The sequence below is a fragment of the Aplosporella prunicola genome (assembly GCF_010093885.1).
Source record: "Aplosporella prunicola CBS 121167 unplaced genomic scaffold K452scaffold_26, whole genome shotgun sequence".
In the NCBI taxonomy this organism is placed as follows: Eukaryota; Fungi; Ascomycota; class Dothideomycetes; order Botryosphaeriales; family Aplosporellaceae; genus Aplosporella; species Aplosporella prunicola.
Genome location: NW_022983554.1, coordinates 4,642 through 27,426, shown reverse-complemented (window position 1 = coordinate 27,426; position 22,785 = coordinate 4,642). Strand labels below are relative to the sequence as shown.

General features: G+C 52.9%; 11 protein-coding genes across 11 annotated transcripts; 8 read left to right on the top strand and 3 right to left on the bottom strand.

Moving 5' to 3' along the window:
• Positions 1–1,924: 1,924 nt before the first annotated feature.
• K452DRAFT_311959 (uncharacterized protein) lies at positions 1,925–3,281 on the top strand (the record flags this gene model as incomplete). The annotated part of the gene is made up of 3 exons (XM_033543483.1): positions 1,925–2,189; positions 2,217–2,663; positions 2,722–3,281. The coding sequence occupies 3 exons, from the start codon at positions 1,925–1,927 to the stop codon at positions 3,279–3,281; spliced, it is 1,272 nt and encodes a 423-aa protein (XP_033393536.1).
• Positions 3,282–4,031: 750 nt separating this feature from the next.
• Positions 4,032–5,420, top strand: K452DRAFT_311958 (uncharacterized protein; the record flags this gene model as incomplete). Its single annotated transcript, XM_033543482.1, has 1 exon — positions 4,032–5,420. One exon carries the CDS (start codon positions 4,032–4,034, stop codon positions 5,418–5,420), a length of 1,389 nt encoding a protein of 462 aa, XP_033393535.1.
• Positions 5,421–6,132: 712 nt separating this feature from the next.
• On the top strand, positions 6,133–7,294 carry K452DRAFT_301551 (uncharacterized protein; the record flags this gene model as incomplete). Its single annotated transcript, XM_033542456.1, has 2 exons — positions 6,133–6,653; positions 6,727–7,294. 2 exons carry the CDS (start codon positions 6,133–6,135, stop codon positions 7,292–7,294), a joined length of 1,089 nt encoding a protein of 362 aa, XP_033393534.1.
• Positions 7,295–9,204: 1,910 nt separating this feature from the next.
• Positions 9,205–9,672, bottom strand: K452DRAFT_311956 (uncharacterized protein; the record flags this gene model as incomplete). The annotated part of the gene is made up of 1 exon (XM_033543481.1): positions 9,205–9,672. The coding sequence occupies one exon, from the start codon at positions 9,670–9,672 to the stop codon at positions 9,205–9,207; it is 468 nt and encodes a 155-aa protein (XP_033393533.1).
• Positions 9,673–10,188: 516 nt separating this feature from the next.
• Positions 10,189–10,731, bottom strand: K452DRAFT_311955 (uncharacterized protein; the record flags this gene model as incomplete). The annotated part of the gene is made up of 1 exon (XM_033543480.1): positions 10,189–10,731. The coding sequence occupies one exon, from the start codon at positions 10,729–10,731 to the stop codon at positions 10,189–10,191; it is 543 nt and encodes a 180-aa protein (XP_033393532.1).
• Positions 10,732–11,058: 327 nt separating this feature from the next.
• On the top strand, positions 11,059–12,183 carry K452DRAFT_301549 (uncharacterized protein; the record flags this gene model as incomplete). The annotated part of the gene is made up of 1 exon (XM_033542455.1): positions 11,059–12,183. One exon carries the CDS (start codon positions 11,059–11,061, stop codon positions 12,181–12,183), a length of 1,125 nt encoding a protein of 374 aa, XP_033393531.1.
• Positions 12,184–13,840: 1,657 nt separating this feature from the next.
• Positions 13,841–15,130, top strand: K452DRAFT_301548 (uncharacterized protein; the record flags this gene model as incomplete). Its single annotated transcript, XM_033542454.1, has 1 exon — positions 13,841–15,130. The coding sequence occupies one exon, from the start codon at positions 13,841–13,843 to the stop codon at positions 15,128–15,130; it is 1,290 nt and encodes a 429-aa protein (XP_033393530.1).
• Positions 15,131–15,879: 749 nt separating this feature from the next.
• On the top strand, positions 15,880–17,430 carry K452DRAFT_301547 (uncharacterized protein; the record flags this gene model as incomplete). Its single annotated transcript, XM_033542453.1, has 1 exon — positions 15,880–17,430. The coding sequence occupies one exon, from the start codon at positions 15,880–15,882 to the stop codon at positions 17,428–17,430; it is 1,551 nt and encodes a 516-aa protein (XP_033393529.1).
• Positions 17,431–17,860: 430 nt separating this feature from the next.
• Positions 17,861–18,123, top strand: K452DRAFT_96209 (uncharacterized protein). The gene has a single exon (XM_033547360.1). It carries the CDS (start codon positions 17,930–17,932, stop codon positions 18,083–18,085), a length of 156 nt encoding a protein of 51 aa, XP_033393528.1. The 5' UTR covers positions 17,861–17,929; the 3' UTR covers positions 18,086–18,123.
• A 159-nt stretch (positions 18,124–18,282) lies between these two features.
• Positions 18,283–19,171, bottom strand: K452DRAFT_339457 (uncharacterized protein; the record flags this gene model as incomplete). Its single annotated transcript, XM_033545301.1, has 2 exons — positions 18,283–18,916; positions 18,974–19,171. 2 exons carry the CDS (start codon positions 19,169–19,171, stop codon positions 18,437–18,439), a joined length of 678 nt encoding a protein of 225 aa, XP_033393527.1. The 3' UTR covers positions 18,283–18,436.
• A 2,494-nt stretch (positions 19,172–21,665) lies between these two features.
• On the top strand, positions 21,666–22,490 carry K452DRAFT_311950 (uncharacterized protein; the record flags this gene model as incomplete). Its single annotated transcript, XM_033543479.1, has 5 exons — positions 21,666–21,812; positions 21,853–21,873; positions 21,992–22,117; positions 22,160–22,175; positions 22,210–22,490. 5 exons carry the CDS (start codon positions 21,666–21,668, stop codon positions 22,488–22,490), a joined length of 591 nt encoding a protein of 196 aa, XP_033393526.1.
• Between the last annotated feature and the right edge of the window lie 295 nt (positions 22,491–22,785).

Sequence of the window (22,785 nt, the reverse complement as noted above, 5' to 3'; positions counted from 1 at the left end):
GTCTCAAGACTTCAAAGCAGCCAGACAAGCGTGCGCAGCCTACACAGTCCACTAACCCTGCCCCCGAGCCCGACGCTGTCACCGCCTCCCTCGCATCAGCTGTCTTGCAGCGCACACGCGCCGCGCAGCGAGCACACAAACACACCACCCTCGCACCCCCCGCGCTCGCGGCACCACTGCACCAGTACAGTAGCCGCGCCGCCTCGGCGCCCACCCCGCCCAGCTCCTCCCGCGGCGGCACAAACAGGCGCTCGACGGCGCGGTGCTCGCGCAAGACGGCGGCGACGGGCAGCGAGTCGGGTACGGGCGCGTGCCGTAGCAGAGGCTGCAGCTTGCGGCGAGCGCGGGTACGCTCGCGCCCGCCTCTCGCGTCTACTCGAGCGGCGAGCGCCTCCCGGCGACGGGCGACAGCGGCGGCGACGGCGCGAGGATGGCTGAAGCGGGTGCTCGGGCTGCGGAAGAAACTATTCGGTTCTACGAGGGTGGGGTCATGAGGAGGGTGGAGGGGAGGGGGATTTGTGCTTGAGAATTTTATGGGTGAGTTAAGGTGCTGGTGAAAAGGACGACTGGCTTTGCCAGCTTTCTATTCGCAGGAAGGCAAGGCCGTCGAACGGACTCACGAATCCAATGCCATGCAGAGCAAATCCTTTTTCGCCCTCACACCAACCCAACAACATATGCAGATAGTCACACACACACACACACACACACACACACACACACACACACACACATACTTTCTAAAACCACAGCATCCCGCCGTCCGGCGGATCGGCCCGCCCCGATATAACTTCCGCTGCCGCTGAACCCACCTGGCGCGGTGAGCAAGACTTTCGCGCGCACGCTACACGGCGCCTCCTCCTGCGCACCCCGTCGTGCCGCGGCGTGGCGGCCTCACTGCTATCAGTCCGGTTCTGCGAGCAATGGTGCGCTACCATTGGCGAGGGCGGCGAGGATGGTGGCTGCGGCGGTGGGGAAGGAGAGGGAAGGGGAGGGAAGAGAGGAGTTGGGTGGGGGGTGTAGTGGGGGTGTTGTTCTATATGTCGTCCCTTTCGAAGGACTGCGCAGCCGCGGAAGGGGGAGCGGAGAGGGTTTTCTAAAGTAAGTCTCTTTCGCTTTTTTAGAGATTGTAGTGTATAAAAGTGGTTTGGCCTTGCTCTAGACCACCATGCCATTTACATGAATGTGTTCAGAGTGTTGTAGATGTACTCGGCTTTGTATCCTGTATTCGAATTCCTATTCGGTTAAAAGGATTCCTCATTTTTGCCGTGAGAGTGTATAAACAGTCACTCGAAAGCGCTCCCCGTGTCCGCACTGTCCTTTTCTTAGATGTTTGTAGATACCGCCTTCTCTTTGCTGCGCTTCTACGTGCTTCTGCGACATTTCGCTGCAGATGAATAGCAAACAGCGAATATCAAACGCCAGACAAGGACGTTCCTCACATGCATTATTTTCTTTGTTGGCAAACACTGTCGCCTGCGAGATAAAAGGCAGCACTCCCTCACAGATAGGTTGATTCTTCGTTTATTTCATTTCTTTTATTCCAAGGTTAAATAAAAAATGCAATATCCCTGTAGCAGATGCAGTATTGAACCTAGAGGGGGTAGCATGATATTTCGTTTTTATAAAGGCTGGGGGAAGTGTCCCTGGCTTCATTCCAATCTTTCCAAAATCAAAATGCACTGGCTTTTTCTATATAGCCTCGAAGTAAAGAACCCTTGAAGGCCGGGCCTGCTGCGATAAGCGGAGCGAAGGGTGGTGTCGGTCAACCGTTTCCCGCTAAACCTAATTTGGCAAGAGTACATGTGCCAACGCAACAACACTGCCGCCCTATATCCGCCTCTCTCACTATCTCACCCCCCCATATCCACTACATGTTCCTTTGGCTTCTTGCGAGGGTTTCGCCCTCACCTCTCTGCCCGGCATGGCTCTCAATCTTCCTTATGAGCTGTTCGACCTTGTCATGGACGACCTCTTCGAGTACGACCACACGACAGGTGAGAGGAGGCTCATGTACCGTTCCCAGCTCGACTTTTTCGCCATCAGGCTCGTTTGCAAGGGTTTTTGTGCTGCGGCCGGCGATCACTTCAGTAGTCTTGTCGTCAGAAAAGTCTTCCACTTGATACCCGCGCACCTGGAAATTCTACAACACCTCGCTCAACAGCCGCAAGTCGCCAAGCATATCAGATGTCTCCGGCTCTAGAGCGCTTTACCAGCACGTGTGCTCCCATTTAGCACCTTCTACGAGCTCTGCGACCCCCAAAGCCCCTACTATACCTCTCCCGGACGCACCATTGACCATACTCTGGACCTCATCGAAGCCTTTGACAAGATGTGCTTGGAAACAACATGGGTAGGGCCCGATAGGATGACGACGATGATTTGTCGCGTTTTGGAAAATCTCCCCAATTTGGAGTCTATTGAGGTCTTGGACGAGGTTGCGGATCCCCTTTTTGGCCTTGCGACAGGGGACAAAGCGTGGCTGCGGAAGTGCAACATTCCACAATGGGGCCTACATTGGCATCATTTTGAAGGGATAAGCAGTCCGCGTCTCAAAGAGACGTGGTGGGAAGGAGCACGGGCGTCACTTGTTGTTAACGAGGCTCTGGTCCTTACGAAGCCCTTGTTGACCAAGATGACTCTTTTGGTAAACGGAGCAGACGGTAGCCAACAGGACCTTCTGCACATTCCGACCTTGAAGGAATTAGACATATGGATTAGCGACGCATACCTGCTCGTTGAAGGAACCGCCAACGAAATCTTGGAGCGGCACAACGCCCAGTTCCCGAACCTGGAAAGACTCTCTCTCTTTCAAATCATGGCGTGCCAAAAAGGACTGGGAGATCTGTGGCACATATACGCAGCGCAAAGCAACCTCAGAATCGGGCCCATACGAAAACCTCCTCGAAGTACATGTCGGGTACCCCGTTGGTTGGATGCAACTAGATGAGCTTCTCTTCGTCAGGACCCTCGGCCAGCAACCGAACACGCGCAAGCATATCCGCCTGGATGCTCACCACACTGAGTATCGGTTCTTCAGAATCTTTGATCATTTTGGGTTCGTGGCTGACGAGCTGTTCTTGGAGTCCAACAAGCACAGCTGGGTTCGGTGTAACTTTTCAAATAGCTGGCAGTTCATTGCACAATGGAATGTTGGGCAATACGCAGTCAACATCTATGCTTTGTACTATCCCAGACGTATGGGGACAAGCGAGACGTACAGATTGTGGAATGACCCGAATAATGTCGAGCTTTTCGTTTGGAAGGGGCCGCAGATGTAGAGAGATAAGAAGTATAGTTAAAAAGGTTTTTTCCAGATTCCGGAGAAGCCGCAGCACTGTGTTTGGAGCAATTTATAGTTCACCAGATTGCTGATGATGCTGTGAGTCCGCTTGGCCACCGCATCATTGATGCAGATGTCTAGACAGCAGGGTATTCGCCCACAGTTATAAGAACCACGGACAGCCACTCGTTCGGAAAACCAAAAAATCAGATACGGAGATTCATTTCTCGTTTCTTGCATCAACTTATGCACCACGCATTCCAAAATATATGCTTACGATGCAACCGTAGTTGTAAGGGAGCCATGATAAACCACTCATAAAATCCATCAGATGCCAAAACTCGCTAACAGTCATCAAAGTGCAGCTAGATAAAGGCACAAAAAGATATCGAAAGAGCCATTCACTTTCAAAGGCAGGTTAAAATTCCTTTGCAGTCGCACAATCTGACAGGCACCCGAACATTCACTCAATAGGCGGCTTGTTCCGGCGCTGTGTGAAAGCATTGCAGTGCTATAATTTGAAATTCTAACAATACGTCAATGACGTAGGCCTAACCATTTCTCTGTTAAACAGAGCCAAACTAGCCGAGGGCCACCTATTTGTTTCCTTCTGATGCGCTCTGCCTCCAATTTCCGTACCATCTTCCGCAACCCAAAGCAAAGAAATTCAACATACTGCCACGCTCTGCCTCTACCACCTTCAACCACGTCTTCCACCTTGGGCAAATAACTCGATACTACTGCTACGATGTCGGACTACAGCGTCGATCAACAATCCAACCTCTTCCGTCTGCCCAACGAGCTTCTCTGCTTCATCTACGATGAGCTCGTTGAGATTTGCGACGAAAAGGTCACACCAGATGGCGACCTTACTTACCGATCCTGCAACGACATCAGAAGCCTGCGCGCCGTCTCCAATAGGCTGAGACTTGTCGGTCAACGGTACTTCGCGAAGGTGATCACCAACACCAGCTTCATGCTGATAGCCGACGACATCATCACCCTGCGCGAGATGGGTAAGGACCTCACGCTTACCCCGTACATCCACACCCTCCGCTTCAACCCCACTCTACCTTATTACGGCGCATTCGAAGAAGCAGAAAAGGACGGTATTGAGATCCGAAAAGAATTCAAGGACAGAGACTTCGAGTACCTCGCCGAATGCCAGCTCTGGGAAGACATCCGGCACTGGGGCCTTGATCATCATGGCTACGCATCCGAATGGAGCGAAAGCATTGCCTTCCTTGTGGGGATCCTATACCCATTCGAGAACCTCAAGCATGTCGACCTTGGTTCTTGGAGAGACTACAAGACACATCAGAGGCTGTACTTAGACGATACTATCTCTTCTTGGTTTGGCGACGGGTGCTCAAAGGAACTCCAGTCGAGGGTGTTCTTCCTGAACATCTTCCAAGCCGCGCTGGACGTTGTCGCGCCGCATCTTTACTTCCTCCGTGTCGGCGAGATGACCAACATCTACCCGGCTCCGCACTTCCCTATCCCGAGAGTCAACCTCTCTTTGGCGAACGTGCGCCACCTCGAGATCGGCTTCGTCGACCAGGGCGACGAGGATGAGAAGCACGTCTTCAGCGACCCCCGCCTCTTCAACTATGTTTCTACCATGAGGGGCTTGGAGACCTTGCTGCTGGTAGGCGCGCTCTACCCATCCGAGCTCCAGAAGGGACTCCGCGGTTTCTTCAAGAACCCATTCCCGAAGCTTCGCAACGTGAAGCTCTGTCTCAGCTACATCACGCACAAGTTCGCGGTCGAGGACTGGTTCCTGCACCTGCTGCCACCGCTCAAGGCTCACGCCAAGTCTCTCCGCCTGCTCATCCTCGAGATGGAGTACAAGTCCCAGGACTGGGTCAACATCCTCCCGTCCATCACGAAGGAACTCTCCCTTGACGAACTGCGCATCTGCTTCCCTGTCTCGCTTCTTGAGGCCGGGTTGAAGGACAAGTCGCCCAACCATGCTAAGAAAATGACGCAGGCGCCTGCGGCGAAGCGCGTGGACTTCTACTACGGCGGGAAGGAGAACAAGAACGTGGAATGCCGCCCGAGTGTCAAGAAATGGGTCCCGATCATCACGGAGGGCGAGATCAACGATTGCCTTCCTTACAAGCCTGCTCCGAAATAGTTGTTGTTGGTTTGGGACTTTTAGTGGGCAGGAGGATCTTCGATATGGGGTTACGGCGCTGGCTGATTTGGGCATTATGGTTGATGAAGTTTAGGTCGGGTGGGCGGGACTTGGTGTTTCTCTCCGGCATAGCTCTTGCAGCGATCAAGTGCTTTGATAGATTGCCCTTAATAGATAGAAACCTGGAAGCTCGTTTGCTATTTCATCTGCAGCATCACGTTCATTGCACACGTGAATATTGTGTTTGGCTGCTTGAATTATTCTTTGCCGTTACAAACATTGTTTGGAGGCAGTACATAAGCGCCGCCTGTCCCTACTGGAAGCATGTCTGGGCCTCCAGGGCCCCAAAAACGGTCCAGGTGTGGCTTGAGTTCTTCATCGAGACAGGCACAAGAATCGCATTATGGCCGCGGTTTGGTGGCTCTTAAGAGTTAAATGTGTCAGTTAAAGGGGGAATCATGTTAGGCATTGGGCAAATTCCAATGATCAGCACGGCCGTACTTTGGCTATAAGGGCTGTCACCCCAACAGCTAACAAATATTTCTCGCACACCGTCTGCTACCCATCCCTCACCGACCAAACATCCCTCACAGTCTGCCCACCACACTCTTTAAACGTCACATCCACGCCCCTCCAAGTCTTTTGGAACAGGAACGTCGCTACATCTCACTCATTTTTCGATCCACTGTCCTACACTCACCAAGGTCGCACCATGTTCCGCAGATTTCACAACGTCAACATGGAACGCCTTCTAATAGAGCTTCTAAACAATATTTGCGGATCACTCTGCAGGTACGGCAAGCCATGGGAGTTCGAGGACGACGTCGAAGGCCGAAAGCCCTGCGCCTCTCACCTCACAGCGAGTGCGGTCAAAGACATCATGAGTTTCCGGCTTGTCTCGGTCACATTCCAGCACATGTCGGAGCCTCACTTCGCCAAAGTTATAACCAACACGACATTCGGCATGAAGCGGCTCGAACACCTCTCGCACTTCGCGCAAAGCCGCTTTGGGCCGATGATGCGCGTCCTTACCCTGTCCGACGACATCTATAGCCTAGGCTTCTGTCCCACAAACTACAACGATCCACGTGGAAACGTCAGCGATCGCTGTGACTGCGAGACATGCGTGCAGTCTGGCCCGGACAAGATTACTGCTCAGCTCTCAGATGTCCTGAGGAACCTGACACGCTTGGAAGCGATCTTCGTTGGACAATGGTTAGGCAACACGCTCTTGTCCGCCCGCCGCTTCTATGGACTCCCGAGCTACTCTCTCACCAACCCCTACGAATTTTTACATGGAAGACAGTCGCCGTTTGCGGCAACGTGCGGCTCTAATCTGCTTTTACGGGGCACTGGGTTCGGCGCCCTCGATTCTCAAGACCCTCGTTCTTCCCACAGCCGTCAGCTTTCTTTACAACTATTTCGCGGCCAACATAGCTCCGTTCGTGGTCCTGCCGCCATCACCGCTCCCCAACGTCACGTTCCTGGAGATGGCATCATCCTGCGACATCGACTGCTGCGACGACGATCCCAGACTCTGCGACTATCTACACATTTTCCCGCGCCTCTCGACGCTCTCGCTCCGTCTGCCTCTGAGTCTGCATGTCATGAGAAAGCAGCTCCGCGACCTCACGGCTCGACCAATCTTGCATCTACGCAAGTTGAAGATTTCGCTCCAGAATATGCAGGAGGACTGTGATGACTGGACTTTGGAAGCTCTCTTCGACTTTCTCCACGCGCATGCATCCACGCTTAAGAGTCTGCAAATTGGGTGGACGTCGGGTTCTTGGCAAGATGTGGAGCTGGAGCTGAAGATTATAAAGGAAATAGAACGGACCCTGGACTTGTCTTTCCTGTCGGTTATTTGGCGCTAGGCTGCCGCTGCTTAGGTTTCGTGGTAGCCAGGGCAGTTTATCTTGTTTTACTCCATGTTTGTTATACTGTTTCATCCGAATATCGAGTCATTACCTTGTTTCTTGTTCTCCCAATCTTATGAGGTTTGCTCCTGTCGACATTTTTACGAACCAACATGGAAAATGCTGGAAGACACGAGACGTACGTACATACTGCAGAGACTTGCGCATCAAACATCGCCACGGAACAACGGATGTGAGAGAACGGATTCTTTGTTTATGAAAGCGAAAGACATTATGCATTATCCTATATTAGATGCCTCCAGTAAATACCCAATGAACAAGGAACGGCCCATGCTCCTCGGGGGTTCGATGAACGGGTCGAGACCAGGTGGTCAGAGAAATCTCAGTTCTCAAAATAAATCCTCCATTTTCTTTATACACGGTCGACCACACGCATGCCATGCTGGCCAGTGGGGACCAACTGACGCTTTTACACTCCATAAATCAGCGGCTGGCTCTCTGGTCTGAGTCGCAGACTTCGTGGGCAAAGCAATGCCGACTGCAACGACGACGTCTTATCCCGGCATGCAGAGCTTGCCGAAACCATCACAATATACTTTTTGCAGTCATTTCGCTGTTTCACCGCACTGCTCATCGGCTTGGGGTGTTTCTCAAGCAGAGCGTCGGCAGCCCCTTCGTTGGACAAATGCTTGACTAGCCCGCCCTCCGCCTTCGTCCACCCGGACCGTCATGTCTTCAGAAGACCCACCGCCGACCGCGGCCACCACACAAAGACAATCGGCGGCTGCAAGCCGTTGCCCAACTGGGACAGCACTTGGAGAACCTCCAGCGTCCCAACAAACCCCAGGGAAGAGGAGCAATGGAACCTGCAAGCGCCGGGGTTGGGCACATACGCCTCCTCGAGCTGGGTGACGGCTCCTGCCCTACCTGCTGCGTGTCCCATCTGTCGGGCGGGAATTGGACAAACGATTCGTGGGGGGATAGTCATACGAACCATCTTCCTATGATGGCTTCCGGATGTTGTGCCACATTCTTGGAGATCTGCAGTGGAGAAACTCCTTTGGAGAGGAAAATTATCTTACCCACCTTGTCCATCTTGTCCAGCTTGTCCCATGCGCCAGGCGCGCATCCACCTCTTCTCAACGTGCTAGCACCGGAGAATTCTACAAACCAGAATCGGCGAGCCGATTGCGTACCAATATTTATAATACGAGGCTTGACATGATATTGAGCGAACACGCGCTGAATTAAAGTTATTTGGCCCCCGGCACCCGCATTCGCGACCCAACGCACGCGCGTCCCCGCAGCAGTTCCGCCAGCCGTAATGGGCAGACTTTCGGCAGCAGAAATTGCCTCTCGCATTGTTGCGACGAGCCCATGAAACCCGCTCAGGGCATGTAGCATTTGGTGCTTGCATGATCGCTACATTCAATGCAGGCACGTGCGCGCCCGTCAAAGATGGCCTGTCCTATGCATCGCCGGCTGTGGGAATGGTCGCTCGGTTGCCGTCACTTGCTGCCCAGCGCGTTCTTGGGGTTGCTGCTTGCTGGTACAGCAAGATTTCGTTTCCTGCAGCTTTCTTCAAACGCTCTGTATGGAAAGCGAGGCCAGGATATCAGGAACCAATTTATAAAGCATATGATTTCGGCTCTACGTACTTGATCATTACGTATTGCCTACCGCAAACCCCATTCACATGTTCGCCGTGTACCCTCTATGCTCCGCCAGTGCCGCCTTGATCCTCTTTGTACCAGACTTGGTATCTTCGACTTTTCGTACATGACTCTGCCCTGCGGCCTGAACAAAAGAAAAAGAGCACCAATTTCAGAAAAGAACAAAGACCTAAGCCAAGCAGGAGTAGTGGTACAGGAGCCTCCGCTCTAGACGCTGTCGTCGCTAAGGTTGAACTAGTTTTCAATTTCCTTCGGCAAGTTGCCCTCCTCGTCAATGACCTTCCACTGCTTCCAGCTCTTCTTGTCGCGGTAGAAGCCCTCAACGTCAACAACAGCGCACTTGGGCGTCCTCCTCTTCGACCAGATCTCGAAAGTGACGTCGTGCAAGTCCGCAGTGGAGATGCGGACATTGACTCCATCCGCGAAAGAGAGGTCCCAGCGCAAGAGGTCGTAGCGAGCCTGAGAGCCGTCGTTATGCAAGGATGTGTACTCGATGCAGAGCAGATCCAGCTGCAAACGCGGATGGTCGATATCAAAGGGGTACCTGTTCAGGTAGGACCAGAGGTCCGTGGTGCTGATCTTGACAATGCGGAGGGTCTTGCAGTGCGCCTCAAGGAGTTGGCGCAGCGAGTAGTCGTAGTACAAGGTCGTTTTGTTGCTATCAATAGTAATCGAGAGGGACGTAAGGTGCTTGAAAGGCATTTCCCCCAGTGTCTGGGTCGCGACCCGGAAGTACTCGGCTCGTGATCCATGCTCAAGTGGAGTTGCCGGACCTTGGGGAATCGGCGCAGGTAGGCCGCGAAGTCGGAAGGCCTGAGGCAGGTGTAGCGCCTCTTCTCAAACTTGAAAGAAAGAGATGGTATGTCCAGGGTCGGGAGAAACGGAAAGAAGAAATCAATACCCGTGTGGCGGTCGTAGCAGCAGCGTATGTCGGGAAGCTCGAGATGCCAAAGGGCTGGCAGTTCGCCTTTCAGAGTAGCGAGCACGTAGTGCACCACCTCCACGGCATGACAGATGCCGGTCTCTAGGTAGAGATCATGGTAGGGGTGATACAGATCCTCGTCGTGGTTCTTGGAAATGCCTTTAATCAATGTCACGAACAAATCCGGGACGTGTTCCTGGTTATCGTAATACTGACTAACCATCCCCATAAAGTAGCCGGGGTAGAGGGTATGGGTAATTGGTTGCAAAAAATCCAGCGGTCCGTCGTGAGTAATCTCAAGGCTTTCGAGGTTTTGTCAGACCTTTGAGCACACGGGACAACAAGTCGATGTCTCCTCCGGCCTTTTCAGCAGCTTCCTTCATACGTCGGTGAGCGAGGTAGTACTCCTGGTACTTGTCCAAGGCCATATATAAGATGGCCTGGGAGCCAGTACAGTCTTGAGCTACCGTTGTGAGCGCCATCATCAAATAGGCTCTCGGTATGGATGCGTTGATAACCAGTCTCTTGATGGCAGGAGCAACAACAGGGCTCTGCGCAAAGGAGAGAAGCATCCTCATCTGATCGGGAAGGAACCGGATTCCCTTGTTGGTTACAGCTATGGCAAAGTGGCGCAGGATGCTGGCGCTGAGGGAGCGGCAAACGAGTCGGATGTTGCAAATGGCTCTGAGGGACTTGTTGCTGATGATGGACATGTAGCTCTGACCCTCACGGTGCGTCGCGCCGACAACGTGCTCAAAGATCATGCTGTGAATTTCGGGGGGGAGGTCGTCGAGCATTCTGCGGCGGGAGTACCGAATGGGCGGATCTTCGAAAGACATCGTGGTGGTTACTGAAGAAGAATGAAGGAAAGAACCGAGAGCAGTTGTTCAGCGAGGAGAGGCTGAGAGATCTAGGCCGGCGTTGGGGAGAACAAAGCAAAGGCTTGCTGCCAAAGAGATATTTGTAGGCCCGTTCATGACTAAGCTGCCTTAGCACGCCCTAACTACAACGACCCTCCTTGTGTTTAAACTTAACACGCGCCTCGCCTTCTTAACTGCGACCCGACATTCAACTTTCAAAACACAAAGTCAGCGCCGCTTTCGTCCAGCCAGCTTCTCGAACTTAAAGCCTAAGTACCAAACGCCAACAACCTCCCGAAACTCGTCATGGAAAACATCCCTGTTGACATCTTGTACGAGTTTTTCAACGCCGTCACAAATTATAAATCGCGTACGGACGTTCCCCTTGACAACAACGAAATCGATGATGTATTCAACCTTCGCTTAGTCTGTCGTGGCTTTTACCAAACCGCATGGACTGTCTTCGCCAAGGCTGTCTCCAGCAAGGTATTCCGACCCACTACAGGAGATTTAGCCAAATTGAAGATGGCCTCACAGGTGCCGATCCTTGCTCGGACAATCACGACGCTTACCTTCTCCACAATTGTTCCTCGTCGTTCAATCCTCGACGCGATTTGCTATGTGATCAGACATGCACCTCCCGACTATGATGCCATTCTGCCGATACACGAAATCGAGCGTATCGAAGAGGAATACGAGGTGGTCTACAAAATCCTCATAAAATCCTACTGGGCGGAGTTCAAAATACTGCTCCCGGCAGCACTGAGCAGCTTCAAAAGGCTCAGAACCATCAACATCAAGAACGAGAGAGTCGAATTCCTGAGCACTTTTGTCGACTTCCCCACTCCCTACATCCAACACGGTCTCCAGGGAGCAATCTGGAACATATTTACCGGGCTTATTGATCGCTCGTACCCGACCGAGGCATACCTGATCAGGGCACTCCTCAGTGACCATGTCTTGCCCGCCCTCTCCAACATTGAGAGCCTTCACCTCCCGGAAATCGGCTACTATCTCCAGCCCTTTCACAGATCTTTCGGCAACCCAACTCCTGCGTCCCTGCAAAACCTGCGAAAGCTAGATATCACGATTGACACCATGCGACGCAACGAATTCGGACCTCTAAGGGGCAGGGTCTCGGATCCCAAAAGCATCGCAAGATTCATCGGCCAGCTACGTGGCCTGAAGGTCCTAAAAATGACGTTCAGCGACAACTCCTGGCCATTAGAAGCTCTCCAGGACATGCAAGATTTCGTTCGACTGCCGCTGCTCGAAGAGCTCTCTCTCAAGTTCGTGGTGTACGTCCAGCACCTGACCGAGCTGTGCGGATTCCTCCAGAACCATGCCCGAACCCTCCGCCGCCTAAGCATCGGCTTCGACAAGGTCACCATCCCAGTGTGGCCGCTCCTGCGGCATCGAATCTCGCAATAACGCTGGACACCTTGTTCATCGTTGATCCCTGGTTCATGCAGGTGAGACATCCCACTCTTCACCAGATTCGTCTTTGGAATGCGCCTTTCCGGCCCTTTGCGGATAGGATCTTTATCAGCCAGCACACGCGTGAGAGCCACTTCTACGGTCCACTCCTACCGAAGAACCTTGGAGTGTACGAGCTCTGGACGGGCAGAGTTAAGAAGGGCGCGGAGCCTTGGTATCCGGAGCCAATGAGGCATCTTTATCCTTATGAGAACTACAAGCCCCTGGTTAGTTCCACATGGTTGGACGATTGGTACTAGTGGCCTCAGGTCTGCCTTTGTGTCGAGCATTACGTTCGACTGTCAATGGCAAGCATCGCGACGGTGGCGGTGTTGACGCGTCTTCCTTGATGGCCGCGTTTCTCTTTCAATCCTTTTCCTTTGTTGGTTTTTTCCTTTCTCGAGATCGGGCCCTGGGCGTGCGCGGGCTGACTTTGGATGCATAATTCTCTTTGCTGACCTCTGTGCCATCCCGCCGGTCATTGTCAACTGGATAAGCGCAAGGCGTGCGCGGGCTTGTAAACTAGAATGGTAAACTCTCCTACAGATTCTCTTCTAAAAAAAACCCTCATTTGCTTACACTTTGTCTGAGTGACCTGGGTCCAAGTCTGGTTTTCTTCCCGTTCTGAGCAGCCGAAGTTCGAACAGAACATGTCTGGGCAATGCCGTTTGACGACAAGCGGCTTAAGGCCCATCTACCTTCGAAATCATGTGCGCTTACAAATACCAGGTCAGTTCTGCAAAGCGGTTTGCCCGTCGACGTGGCGAAGCTGCGGCTTTGGCTTTTTTGGTGGAAAATTGTCCACCGGGCCACCAAAGCACCGAAAGCGCTGGTCTTTGGTTGCGACATAAATGGCAAACAAGTGCTTGTCTCTGGGTCAGGTAAAGTTTGCGCGATCATTTTTCGAAGTGGAACAACAGATTTCTTTGTTAGGGTGTGCTGATTTGTTGAAATGTAGCTACTTTGTCCGCTCATGAAATACTCCCCAGAAGCTCAGAAGAAGCCCATCAGCTGCTTTATAATACGTTTCGCATGCAGGTCTTGACTGTCAGACTTCCTCGCCCCATAAACTACGACGTGACTCCAATAGCGTTTATATATCTTCTTCACCATGGACTGCTCTCTACGATTTAGCCTTTCGAGTTGCAGTATTTATTGCCTTCGACAAAAGGCTGTCCCCCTTAAGCTTTTATTCTTGGGTTCTTTACTCTTGCAAATGCTACCTAGCCTACCGAATATCTTCCCACACAGCCTAGCCTACCACCCATGTTAAGAGCCGGCTTGCATTGTCATGCATTGTTACGTCATTCTCTTGATACAACGCTACGTTGTTCATATGTTATCTCTACTGTATAATAACACAAACAATTGACGAGTGCATCGCAAAGACAGACCACTCAGATCTCTTAAGCGCCATCGGTTCATACACAGACTCTTACCCAGAGACTAGCAAAAACGAACTGCTCAGATCTGTCGAACTTCCACGATATACACGCAATGGACAAAGTATCAGAAGACCTCCTCCCTGAGATTTTTAAGTATCTCGTTGACTTTTACGAGGTACCGTCAGATGTTATCAGAGAGTTCCCAAAGAGACATTTGCAATGTCCGCATGGTTAACCGCTCTTTCTACGTGTCGTCTTGGCCAGTCTTCAGGCACGCCGTTTTCGACAAGCCGTTCAAGTTCACCCCCGACAGCCTGAACCACCTAGAGCAGGCTGCTCACCATGAGCGACTCGGCCCTCTTACGAAAACCGTCATGTTTGTCACCGTTCAACCACACAAGTCGGTACTGGCAGATCTGTCAACGATTCGCGAAAGGCCACCCTACGTGACGGAGAACCATCCCAGTTATTTTGAGGAAGTGTACCAAGCCTACTCCAGGTACACACTCGCATTCAGAAAGAAGGACAGCCTGACTTCGCGCGTTACGGCAGTCCTTTCCCAGCTCCCCGCAATCGCCAATATCAAACTGGTTCCGACGTGGTGTCGGCTCCCGCTTATGGGAGACAAGTACTTGGAGCACTGTTTCGCCACCGAGTTCAAGAAGCCTCCAGAGTTCAGGGCGAGGTCAACCAACATCATCCTGAAGGTTCTCAAGGACCTCTTTGACCGGGCGCTTACAACCCTTGAGCTTCCCCCCATGCGTCTGGACCGGGGCCCTTTCCGGGACTTGCACAAGTTGAATCCGATGAGGGTTTCCAATCTCAAGCTCGACCTTTGCTTCGACAGGACGCGTGACCCCAGGCACAGGCACTACGAACAAAAAATGCGGGATTTCTTGATGCTCTTCCCGGATTTGAAGAACCTGCGGTTCTGGCTCCACTACTCAGACAAAAGGAGCACTCTGCCAGAGTATCCGTGGTTTTGCCAGCCAGCTCTACGGGCCGCCAGATCAAGTTCCCTGTCACTGGAAGAGTTGACCCTGGTCTGCTATCCATGCCCGCTGTTATCCTCGGTACCAGACATCTGCGAGCTTCTTCGGAGCCTGTCAAAGACTCTACGGCACCTGAAGCTGTCCCTCAGGATGTTGTCTACCAGATGGCACACGTTGTTCACTACTATCAAGCAATACTTGGAACTGGAAACTCTTTACATCGAAGCGCCGCGTCATATACGTGTGCAGTCTTCCAACAGCGTTCCCATTCACAGTATTATGAACCACATGGAAGGGCCGCCTTTGGCAGACCGGGTCTACGTTGCTTCTAGTGCCAGCAGCCGGACCGACGTAGATGTTATGGATTCGCCAGGTCTTTTCACCGATGTCGCCAAGCGTGCAGACTACGAGCTGTGGAACGGACGTTCCCCTCGTAACCGCGAGGTCTGGGATCCGCAACTTCTTCAGATCAGGCCTCCCAATTCGACGGTCGGATCCGGTCGGTCAGTCCGTTTGATTATGTAAGTAATCAGACCGACGGGTTGTAGGCTGCCCGACCGAGGGAGGGTTTGGGTCGGTCGGTCGGGCAGTCGAAATGGGATTGTTTAAGCGTGCACAAACCATGCAACTGTGCTGACCGTTTGCTGGTTGCTATTTGCTATCGCTGTTTGTTTTGAACACGTGGCTAGAAGGTTCACGTGTGAGTATTTTGTTCCTTTTATTATCCAGCTCTTTAGGGATGACCTCTCCAGAAGATAGTTTCAATCAATCGACTTTCCACTCGCACCGCTTCTCTGAATAATTTAATAGATTGAAAACATGTTTTTGTAATCTCTTCAGCTGTTGATCAAGGGCGATAGTTCATTTATTAGATTTTTTGACTGTTAGGGAAGGAAAACAGACGCACGAATTCATTTTTTTCCTCAGGTTATTAGAACCTCATTGCGAAAGCTTGATCCATAAACTTGTGACTAACATTCAAGATAAATTTAAACACCGAACCATACAGTATTCGTCGTAATGGCGACTCAGATGCCGACAGTTCAGCACCCAAAGGTTGCGCGAAAAAGTCATCTTACTAACACATTGTCCTGCCAAGTGACGATACAATGTTAGTTTTCGGCGGGGTATAATTTCTGGGCCGCGGCTGCTTTCCCAAAACAACTACTCACCCGCTCCAAACGCGCACTTCAACCAACGACCACCAACCTTCTGCACCGCGCCGCTTCAACGCTTTCACATAACCTCTTCCTAAGCTTAATACTGCGACAGCCATGCCGAGCTTCCGCGACTTTCGCAATGTGGCTGTGCTCGAGCAATTCGGCAGGATGGGCAGGGAACCTCCCGGCCGGGACTGGAAAAGCATCTTCAACCAGCTCATGCACGATCCTGACGCAGCGTACCAAAGAGTACCCAGGCTTCCTAACGAGCTATGGCTATTGATCTTTGAGCAGCTTCCGATCAACTTCGAAGAAGGCGATCATGGCTACACCTTTGACCAGCTTATCGATTTGCTGACGGTACGGCGCGTCAGTCGGCCATGGTACCAGCTTTCCATGGACACTTTCATCAAAGCGATGATGAAGAGGCCTTTCAGGATCACTCCGGTTGACCTTCTCTTCTTGGACATGGTGACTGACGACGGCGGGCCGGCCGTCCACACCAAGGAGTTGCTCTTCAGCTCCCAATTCCCGAGCGGTCGACTTCTCAACATCTTGCAGAAGTCACTCAGCAACAAGAAGATGACTAAGGGCAACGACAACTGGATTAAAAGACTATGTCAGAGGTACCAGGTATTGCAAGAGGGCACTACCTCCGTCCTCCACAACGGTTTCCAATTCCGGGTCCCGCTGCTCGAAACAATACTGTGCAAGCTTCCTGAGCTTGTCAGCATCCGCGTTGTCAACGATCACAGACTCATGATGGGACTTAAGGCTCCGGATATAATCAAGGGGAGACTAATCCTCGAATGGGTGCGGAAGGGCTTGCGGTATTCCAAATACTCTCAGCTAAACTACCATTTGGGCAACGGAACTCCCGTGCCGTTTATCATCTGCGAGGCACTCCGCGGTGCACAATGTCGCGTACAGACACTCTCGCTGCCACTTGGATACCGCAACGGTATTCTTCCGGTCTTTACCCATGAGGAGATGGCCGCCCATGCGCACAGGAATGGCTGGGAACTGGAAAAGGTCCCAGATTTCTATCTAGCTCTCGATGCGCTAACATCTTCGACTACTCTACGCCACTTAGACCTGGACTTGTGGTTTCCGCATTTGTTTAACAGCGACTTAGTCAGAGCCTTGGCCGACTGTTCAACTCTCCGGTCACTGTGCATCCGCTCCCGCGAGAGCATCCAGTTCTTGCAGCACATGTCGCTCATGAACCCTCAGCTCCCTCTGACCTCGTTTACCGTGGATCTGCACCAATGCACACAAGACGACGATTTGGAGAGTCTCTTCAACATGCTCATCCTACTAGGCCCCACGCTGATGCATCTATCCATTGCAATCAGCCAACGCCCCCAAGAAGACTGGAACGACCTCTTCCAGGTCCTCGGGAACGCCTGCCAGCTCGACACGCTTTACTTCGAGTTCCCTGTTTGGCGTAGACACCCCTCGGAGCCCGTGAGAACGGCAAACCTCCCTCCGATCACTGTCGCCAAGCGCATCCGTGTCAGCGTCTACTACGACACCCCTCCTCCTGGGGACGATGGCGACCGCTCAATGGATGTCGGCTTCGAGCTGCGCACCCCTTGGTCGCCTAGTTATCATGAGGTCTGGAATCCGCCGCGCATCGTGCGGCCCGATACGCAATACCTCTGAAGGGAACTTCTGGAGGCGGCCAGACGGGCACACGGGTACCCATGGTGGGGCTCTGGGGGGTTCTTGCTCTGCTCTTTCAGTCGGCTTGTTTGCTCTTTATGGCTTTGTGTTTCCTTTGTCCGCGGCGTATACCCCCCTCTTTATCACCCCAGCACCTTGCTCTGCGGAGCTCCACTGCGTCTTTCCCCTAATACCGTACGAACCGCGTAGCGCGGTGTAATGCTCTTCTTAGTCCGGCTTCATGCGCATTTTGTGCGGCTGGATGAATGCCCCTCTACGCGTGCACGGTTTCATGCACGCACTCCCCCATCCCCTTTTCTTTTGTAGAAATTAGATTGAAAACCATATCCCATAACTTCTTCCTCTTCTTGCTACGTGATTCCATGTCTTCAGCCAGGGCGACTCTTTCAAGCACGGCTTCAAATACAATGAAACTGCCTGAAACGCGGCATATACCTTCCTGTGCCTGTTTAGTTATGTATAGCTGAGTGGATTCTTAATGGTCTACATGTCTCCGCTCTCCACATATCCATGCTCGCCCTTTGCCGCTCGGATATTTACACTCCTTGTAATCGTAATTACTCTCTATTATATCGCACAACACCTCCACGAATCTTTACAAAGCCGTCCTAACTTATTCGAAAATAGTAACTAATCAAACATCTCAACCCTTCTCTCACAAAACAACCTCCACCCTCCTCCGTCTATTATATCCTCTTAATAAATATGTATATCCTCTTTAAATATACCTATAACTCCTCCCTATACCTCTACGCAATACGTCCGTTAATCCGAATAAAGTATTCTAAGCTACGAAAACAAGATGTGTATGCGCTAAGGGCTGGGACGGAAGTGCGTTTGTGTGCTATATTAGTGACAGTAAGTTCTGAGAGAGAGGCGTGTATGCGACGAAGGTATAGGAGTAGGTATGTATTAAGAAGCACCTGTACCCACCCGAAAAAGAAACTATCTACGCCGCAAACCCACCCAGCCCTGCCCAAACCCTCTACGAGTCCTCCCTCCGCACAACCAACCCCACAAGCCCACCAACAAGCTCTACGGGGCCCCCCACCATCTCCCCGACCCCCTCCCTATTCACCACCACCCGCTCCTCCTCCGTACACCCCTCCCAGCTCTCCCTATTCGCATGATTCGCATCCATTACCTCCCGCACAATCGTCTCCAGCACGCCATGGATGCGCACGCCATTCTCGAACGCCTCAGCCGTGGCGCAGCGAGGGTCTGCCTCAGTCCCGATGCGGTGCGGCGCGTATGCGCAGTCGGGACAGTAGAGAGGGGAGGACATTTGGTAGGGTTGCGGCGAAAGACAGTTGATGGCGCTGCAGGCGGTTGTGGGCTGGAAGGTGCCGTGGCCGCAGGTGAGGTAGTGGTAGGTTTGGTGGCAGTGGATGTGGACGAGGGTGAGGATGGGGGTGGGGGCGGGTGAGGTGGTGTCGGCGATGGGGGGCAAGGGCTTCACTTCCTGCTGCTTAGTTGTTAGTGAGAGTTAGAGGATGGTGGACTGAGGTGGAAGCGTGCTTACCTCAGACGAGAGAGCATTTCCGACGGCGAGAGAGCTCGGACGAGGCGCCGTGGTGGCGTGGCCCGCGGTGCTGCTGGTTCTCTGCATATCCGGACGCGGCGAGCCGGCGATCGTGGGGCGGGGCGCGAGCGGGAGCGCGAGAGACGTGCTCCTTGAGCGAGGGTGAGACGGATTGGTCTGTTCGTCGTGCTGAGGCATAATGAAGCTTTAGGCTCAGCGTGGTTGCGCGTGATGCGTGGTGAGGGTGTATGGTACTGTAGTGGATCTGTGATGGAAAAGGGTGGGTGAGGAAGGAACGTGAGGAGCAGAGGGATGGGTATTAGTAAATTAGTGTTAAATGCGCGACGTCTTGCTATGACGCGTGGGGGGGGGGGGGAAAGGCGTGCGCCTGTGTAGTGTCTGGGCATGTTACTTCTTAAACAACTTCTGTGCTATGCGGCAAACGCATAGAACAAGCGGATTTAGTAGTAAATGTTAAAGACCTTCGTCGATAGCTTTGTCTTTCTTTTAAGAAAGCTCTTCCCACTGCTGCGCAATGCACTTATAAGATCGCATCTATCACTTCCAAAGCTCTTAGGTCCTTAGACAGAGAGAGGCACTTCTCATACCCGCACAAGCACAACATACAACCACGAACAGACTGAACCCCTCATACTCCATTCACATTAACAAGAGCTTATCCAGCCCTTCTAGCCCCCCAAACCGCTGCACCGCGCATTACGCGCCAAACCCAAAAGGCGCCAATTCGCCCAGCCATCGCGCCCAAAACCCAAAGCCAAAAGCCAGACGCGCAACGCACACCATCGCCGACAGCCTCTTAGGCTCTGGACCCCACAGCCTCACAACCATCCGGCCTTGCGAGCCTCACGACCGTTCGACCTGCGGCCTCACGGCCATCACCCCCTAAGCAGCCTCCTCCTGCGGCACCCTACGCATGCTCAGGCCGAGGTAGTAGGTGACGCGCGCGTTCCAGTACTTGATCATGGCCCAGGTGGCCAGGAAGACGAGGGCGCCGACGGCGAAGAGGATGATGACGAGTTTTTCAGAGGAGTTCATTGTTGCGGTGGTGGTGGTGGATGTGTGTGGTTGTTGTTGTTGTTTTTGTTGTTGTTGGACTTAGGAGAGTTGGGGACGCAGGACGGAAACGCCTTGTTTGTTTGCTTGCTTTCTTGCTCGAAGTTGAAATCGTAGAGTCTACTCAGTCGCGCGCAGTGTCAGCGTCAGTGTACGCACACAGTTGAACGACAAGGAAGCGGGAATACGGCTTACACTTTGCGGTATCGTGCAGGCCACAGGTTAAGATTCAGGAAGAAGAGTCTTTGGATGCTGTTGTGGTTGTGCGCGTCAGAGCACCGTGTAGCAGCAGGTCGGGAGATTTAAGTGCGCTGGCGCAAAAACACCGGCGAAGCAGGGCGGCTGTTGACGCCAAAACGCCGTGCATTCACGCGGACGGTCTTAACACGGACAGGCGGGTTGCGTCATGTCATGTCGTGGTCGCGGCGCTGTGGCGGGCGCTAGTGTGAGGTGCGTAGTGGTGATCGCCCGGGTGTGGTGCGGTCCGCGGATGTCGCCGTGCGTGCGGGGGTGAGTGAGTGATGGGCGTGGGCGTGGGCGTGCGGCGTGCTGACGCTCTCTGCTGCTGCGGTACTGCGGCGGCTTCGAAAGCTGTGCTTTGATAGGTAGGAAGTGCTGTTCCTGCGTTGGGTGGAGGAGACGGCTTTGTTTGGGGCCTTTGTCGCCGGATGGCTTGACGGCTTTGTGCCGTGGCTGTGGAAGATTCGAGCACTGTCGCACTGAAGCATAGAGGAGGCTGTGGCATGTTCGTCTTACGAAGAGAATCTAATTGAAATTCATAAACTACGTCTAGAAGCTGCTAATGAGAAGCAGGTTCAGTGGATACGCCTCTGCAAACGATTATACGAACATAATCAAGGAAATCCATTCCGTACAACCCTTAAACTGCTTCGATATGCCATACCTGCCTCAAAGCTCCACTCCCTCACAACCGCACACTGTCACATCAAGACTACATCCCTACTCTATTTCCAGCGGCTCCGCCAGCACGCACACACCCACCCCAACCCTTCCTCACTCGCACACACACTTATCCACCACACCGCCGTACACGCCGTGTCGTCTTCGGCCGCAACCTACGCAGCAGCACCCATTCCCAACGTCGCGCACATCGAGCGCGCGGCCTCACGCCGCGAGAAGTCGACGTGCTCTGCGACCGCCGTGCTCGAGCTTGTGCTCGTGCGTAGCGGGCAGGGCGTCCGTATGTTGCTGCGTGCAGAGCGGCGGGGACGCTGGCGGCGCGCGGGATGGGGAGGAGGGGAGTGGAGGGGAGGGCGTGCTAGCTTATTCTGCTAGGATGAGTGAGCGCTTGCTGAGCGGCTGCTGCTGCGTATATAAGTGGTGGTTTGTGCCTTGCCCGGTTTGCTCGGGCTGCTGGGTACTGGGTAAAGTTTTAAGGCTGGGCATGTGCTAGTGTTGTTCGTGTGCGGGCTTCTTCTGTGTTGTGAAGGGTTAGACTGAGTCGAGAGTTTGACGTTTGTAGTGTTTGGTGTTTTTTGACGAAGGTTATGCTTTTTGTTTGCTTGTTGTTGTGTCGGGTATTTCTCGATTGTTCTTGCTCGTGCGGTCCTTCCACGACTGTCCTCACTGTTCCGAATGCAAGCCATGCGGAGCTTACATGCCTAGTACTCACCTGGTCCTCGTCGCGGCGCTGCTGAAAATATTGAAGGAAGCCCTGCTCCGCGTCGGGTTGTGCGGGGGTGGTAGCTTTAGAACAAGCGCCGCATGCACTCTCGTCCGCTTGGAGATCTGTAACCGCCGCTTGGTATGTCGAAAAGCGCATTTCGGTGTTGTCGGTATTGTAGAGCTTCGAGGGGAGCAGGCAGGTGGGTACAGTGGGGTTTTCCTAAGGCAACGAAGTCTCAAGTCAGGTCCTGGAAGTCTTGTTCAGAAAACTCCTTCGGCCAAAACCAGCAACACTGGAAGGTATACCACATTTTCTAGCCTCCCGGGCGGCACAAGCCAGCACGTCCTCTCTACTACTGTGTTCTTACGTTAGTGAGGCGCGTGGGAAAAACGAAAGCAGTGAGACTCACCACAGTGACGCATCTGTTAAGTCGCAATGTCAGAGTAAGATCGCGTAACATTTTGCTGAACTTCTGTCTTTTGCAGAGGACTCTCGAAGCCTGTAGGTAGACAGCACTGACTTGCATTTGGCGAAGTCGGTAGATACGAGGGTAGCAGCGCGTTGAAGGATGCCGCGGAGGCTGGAGACAGTGGTGTGTGGAAAGGCGGCCTTGCCCTACTGCTGCGGGATGTGATGTCGCAGGATATGATGCGCGTGCTTGATGGTGGTGATGCGGAGTGGAGGAGACGTTGTTCAAGTGTGGTTGGCGGGTGGGATGACGAATGGCGAGTGAGTTGGGACGTTAGATGCTTATGGTTTGGGAAAGACGACGTGGAAGCTGGAGTTGAAAAGATGGTGGGCGCGGCAAAGCAGTGAAGCTGTCGAGGACGCGGGGATGCGGATGGCCGGCTATCGAGCTTCCCAGCAGGCTGTCGAGCTCTGTGTCTGGCACGCGGTCGAACTGACTGACGGGGCGACGGGGCGACAGGGCGACGGTAAGTGGGAGCTTCTCCAATACGTGGGCAAAAAGAAAGTAAGGGCACACCCGAGATTCGAACTCTCAACCGCGGAGTTTTCCAAAAACGGCAAAAAAAACTGGTAGTTCTACTTGATTAAGCGTGTCATCATTAGTGCAGGGGCTATGCTAATTTTCTCTGTATCATTTCAATTT

Coding starts and splice junctions, on each gene's coding strand:
- K452DRAFT_96209 (XM_033547360.1), top strand. CDS start 17,930: ATGGTCTACATGTCTCCGCTCTCCACATATCCATGCTCGCCCTTTGCC.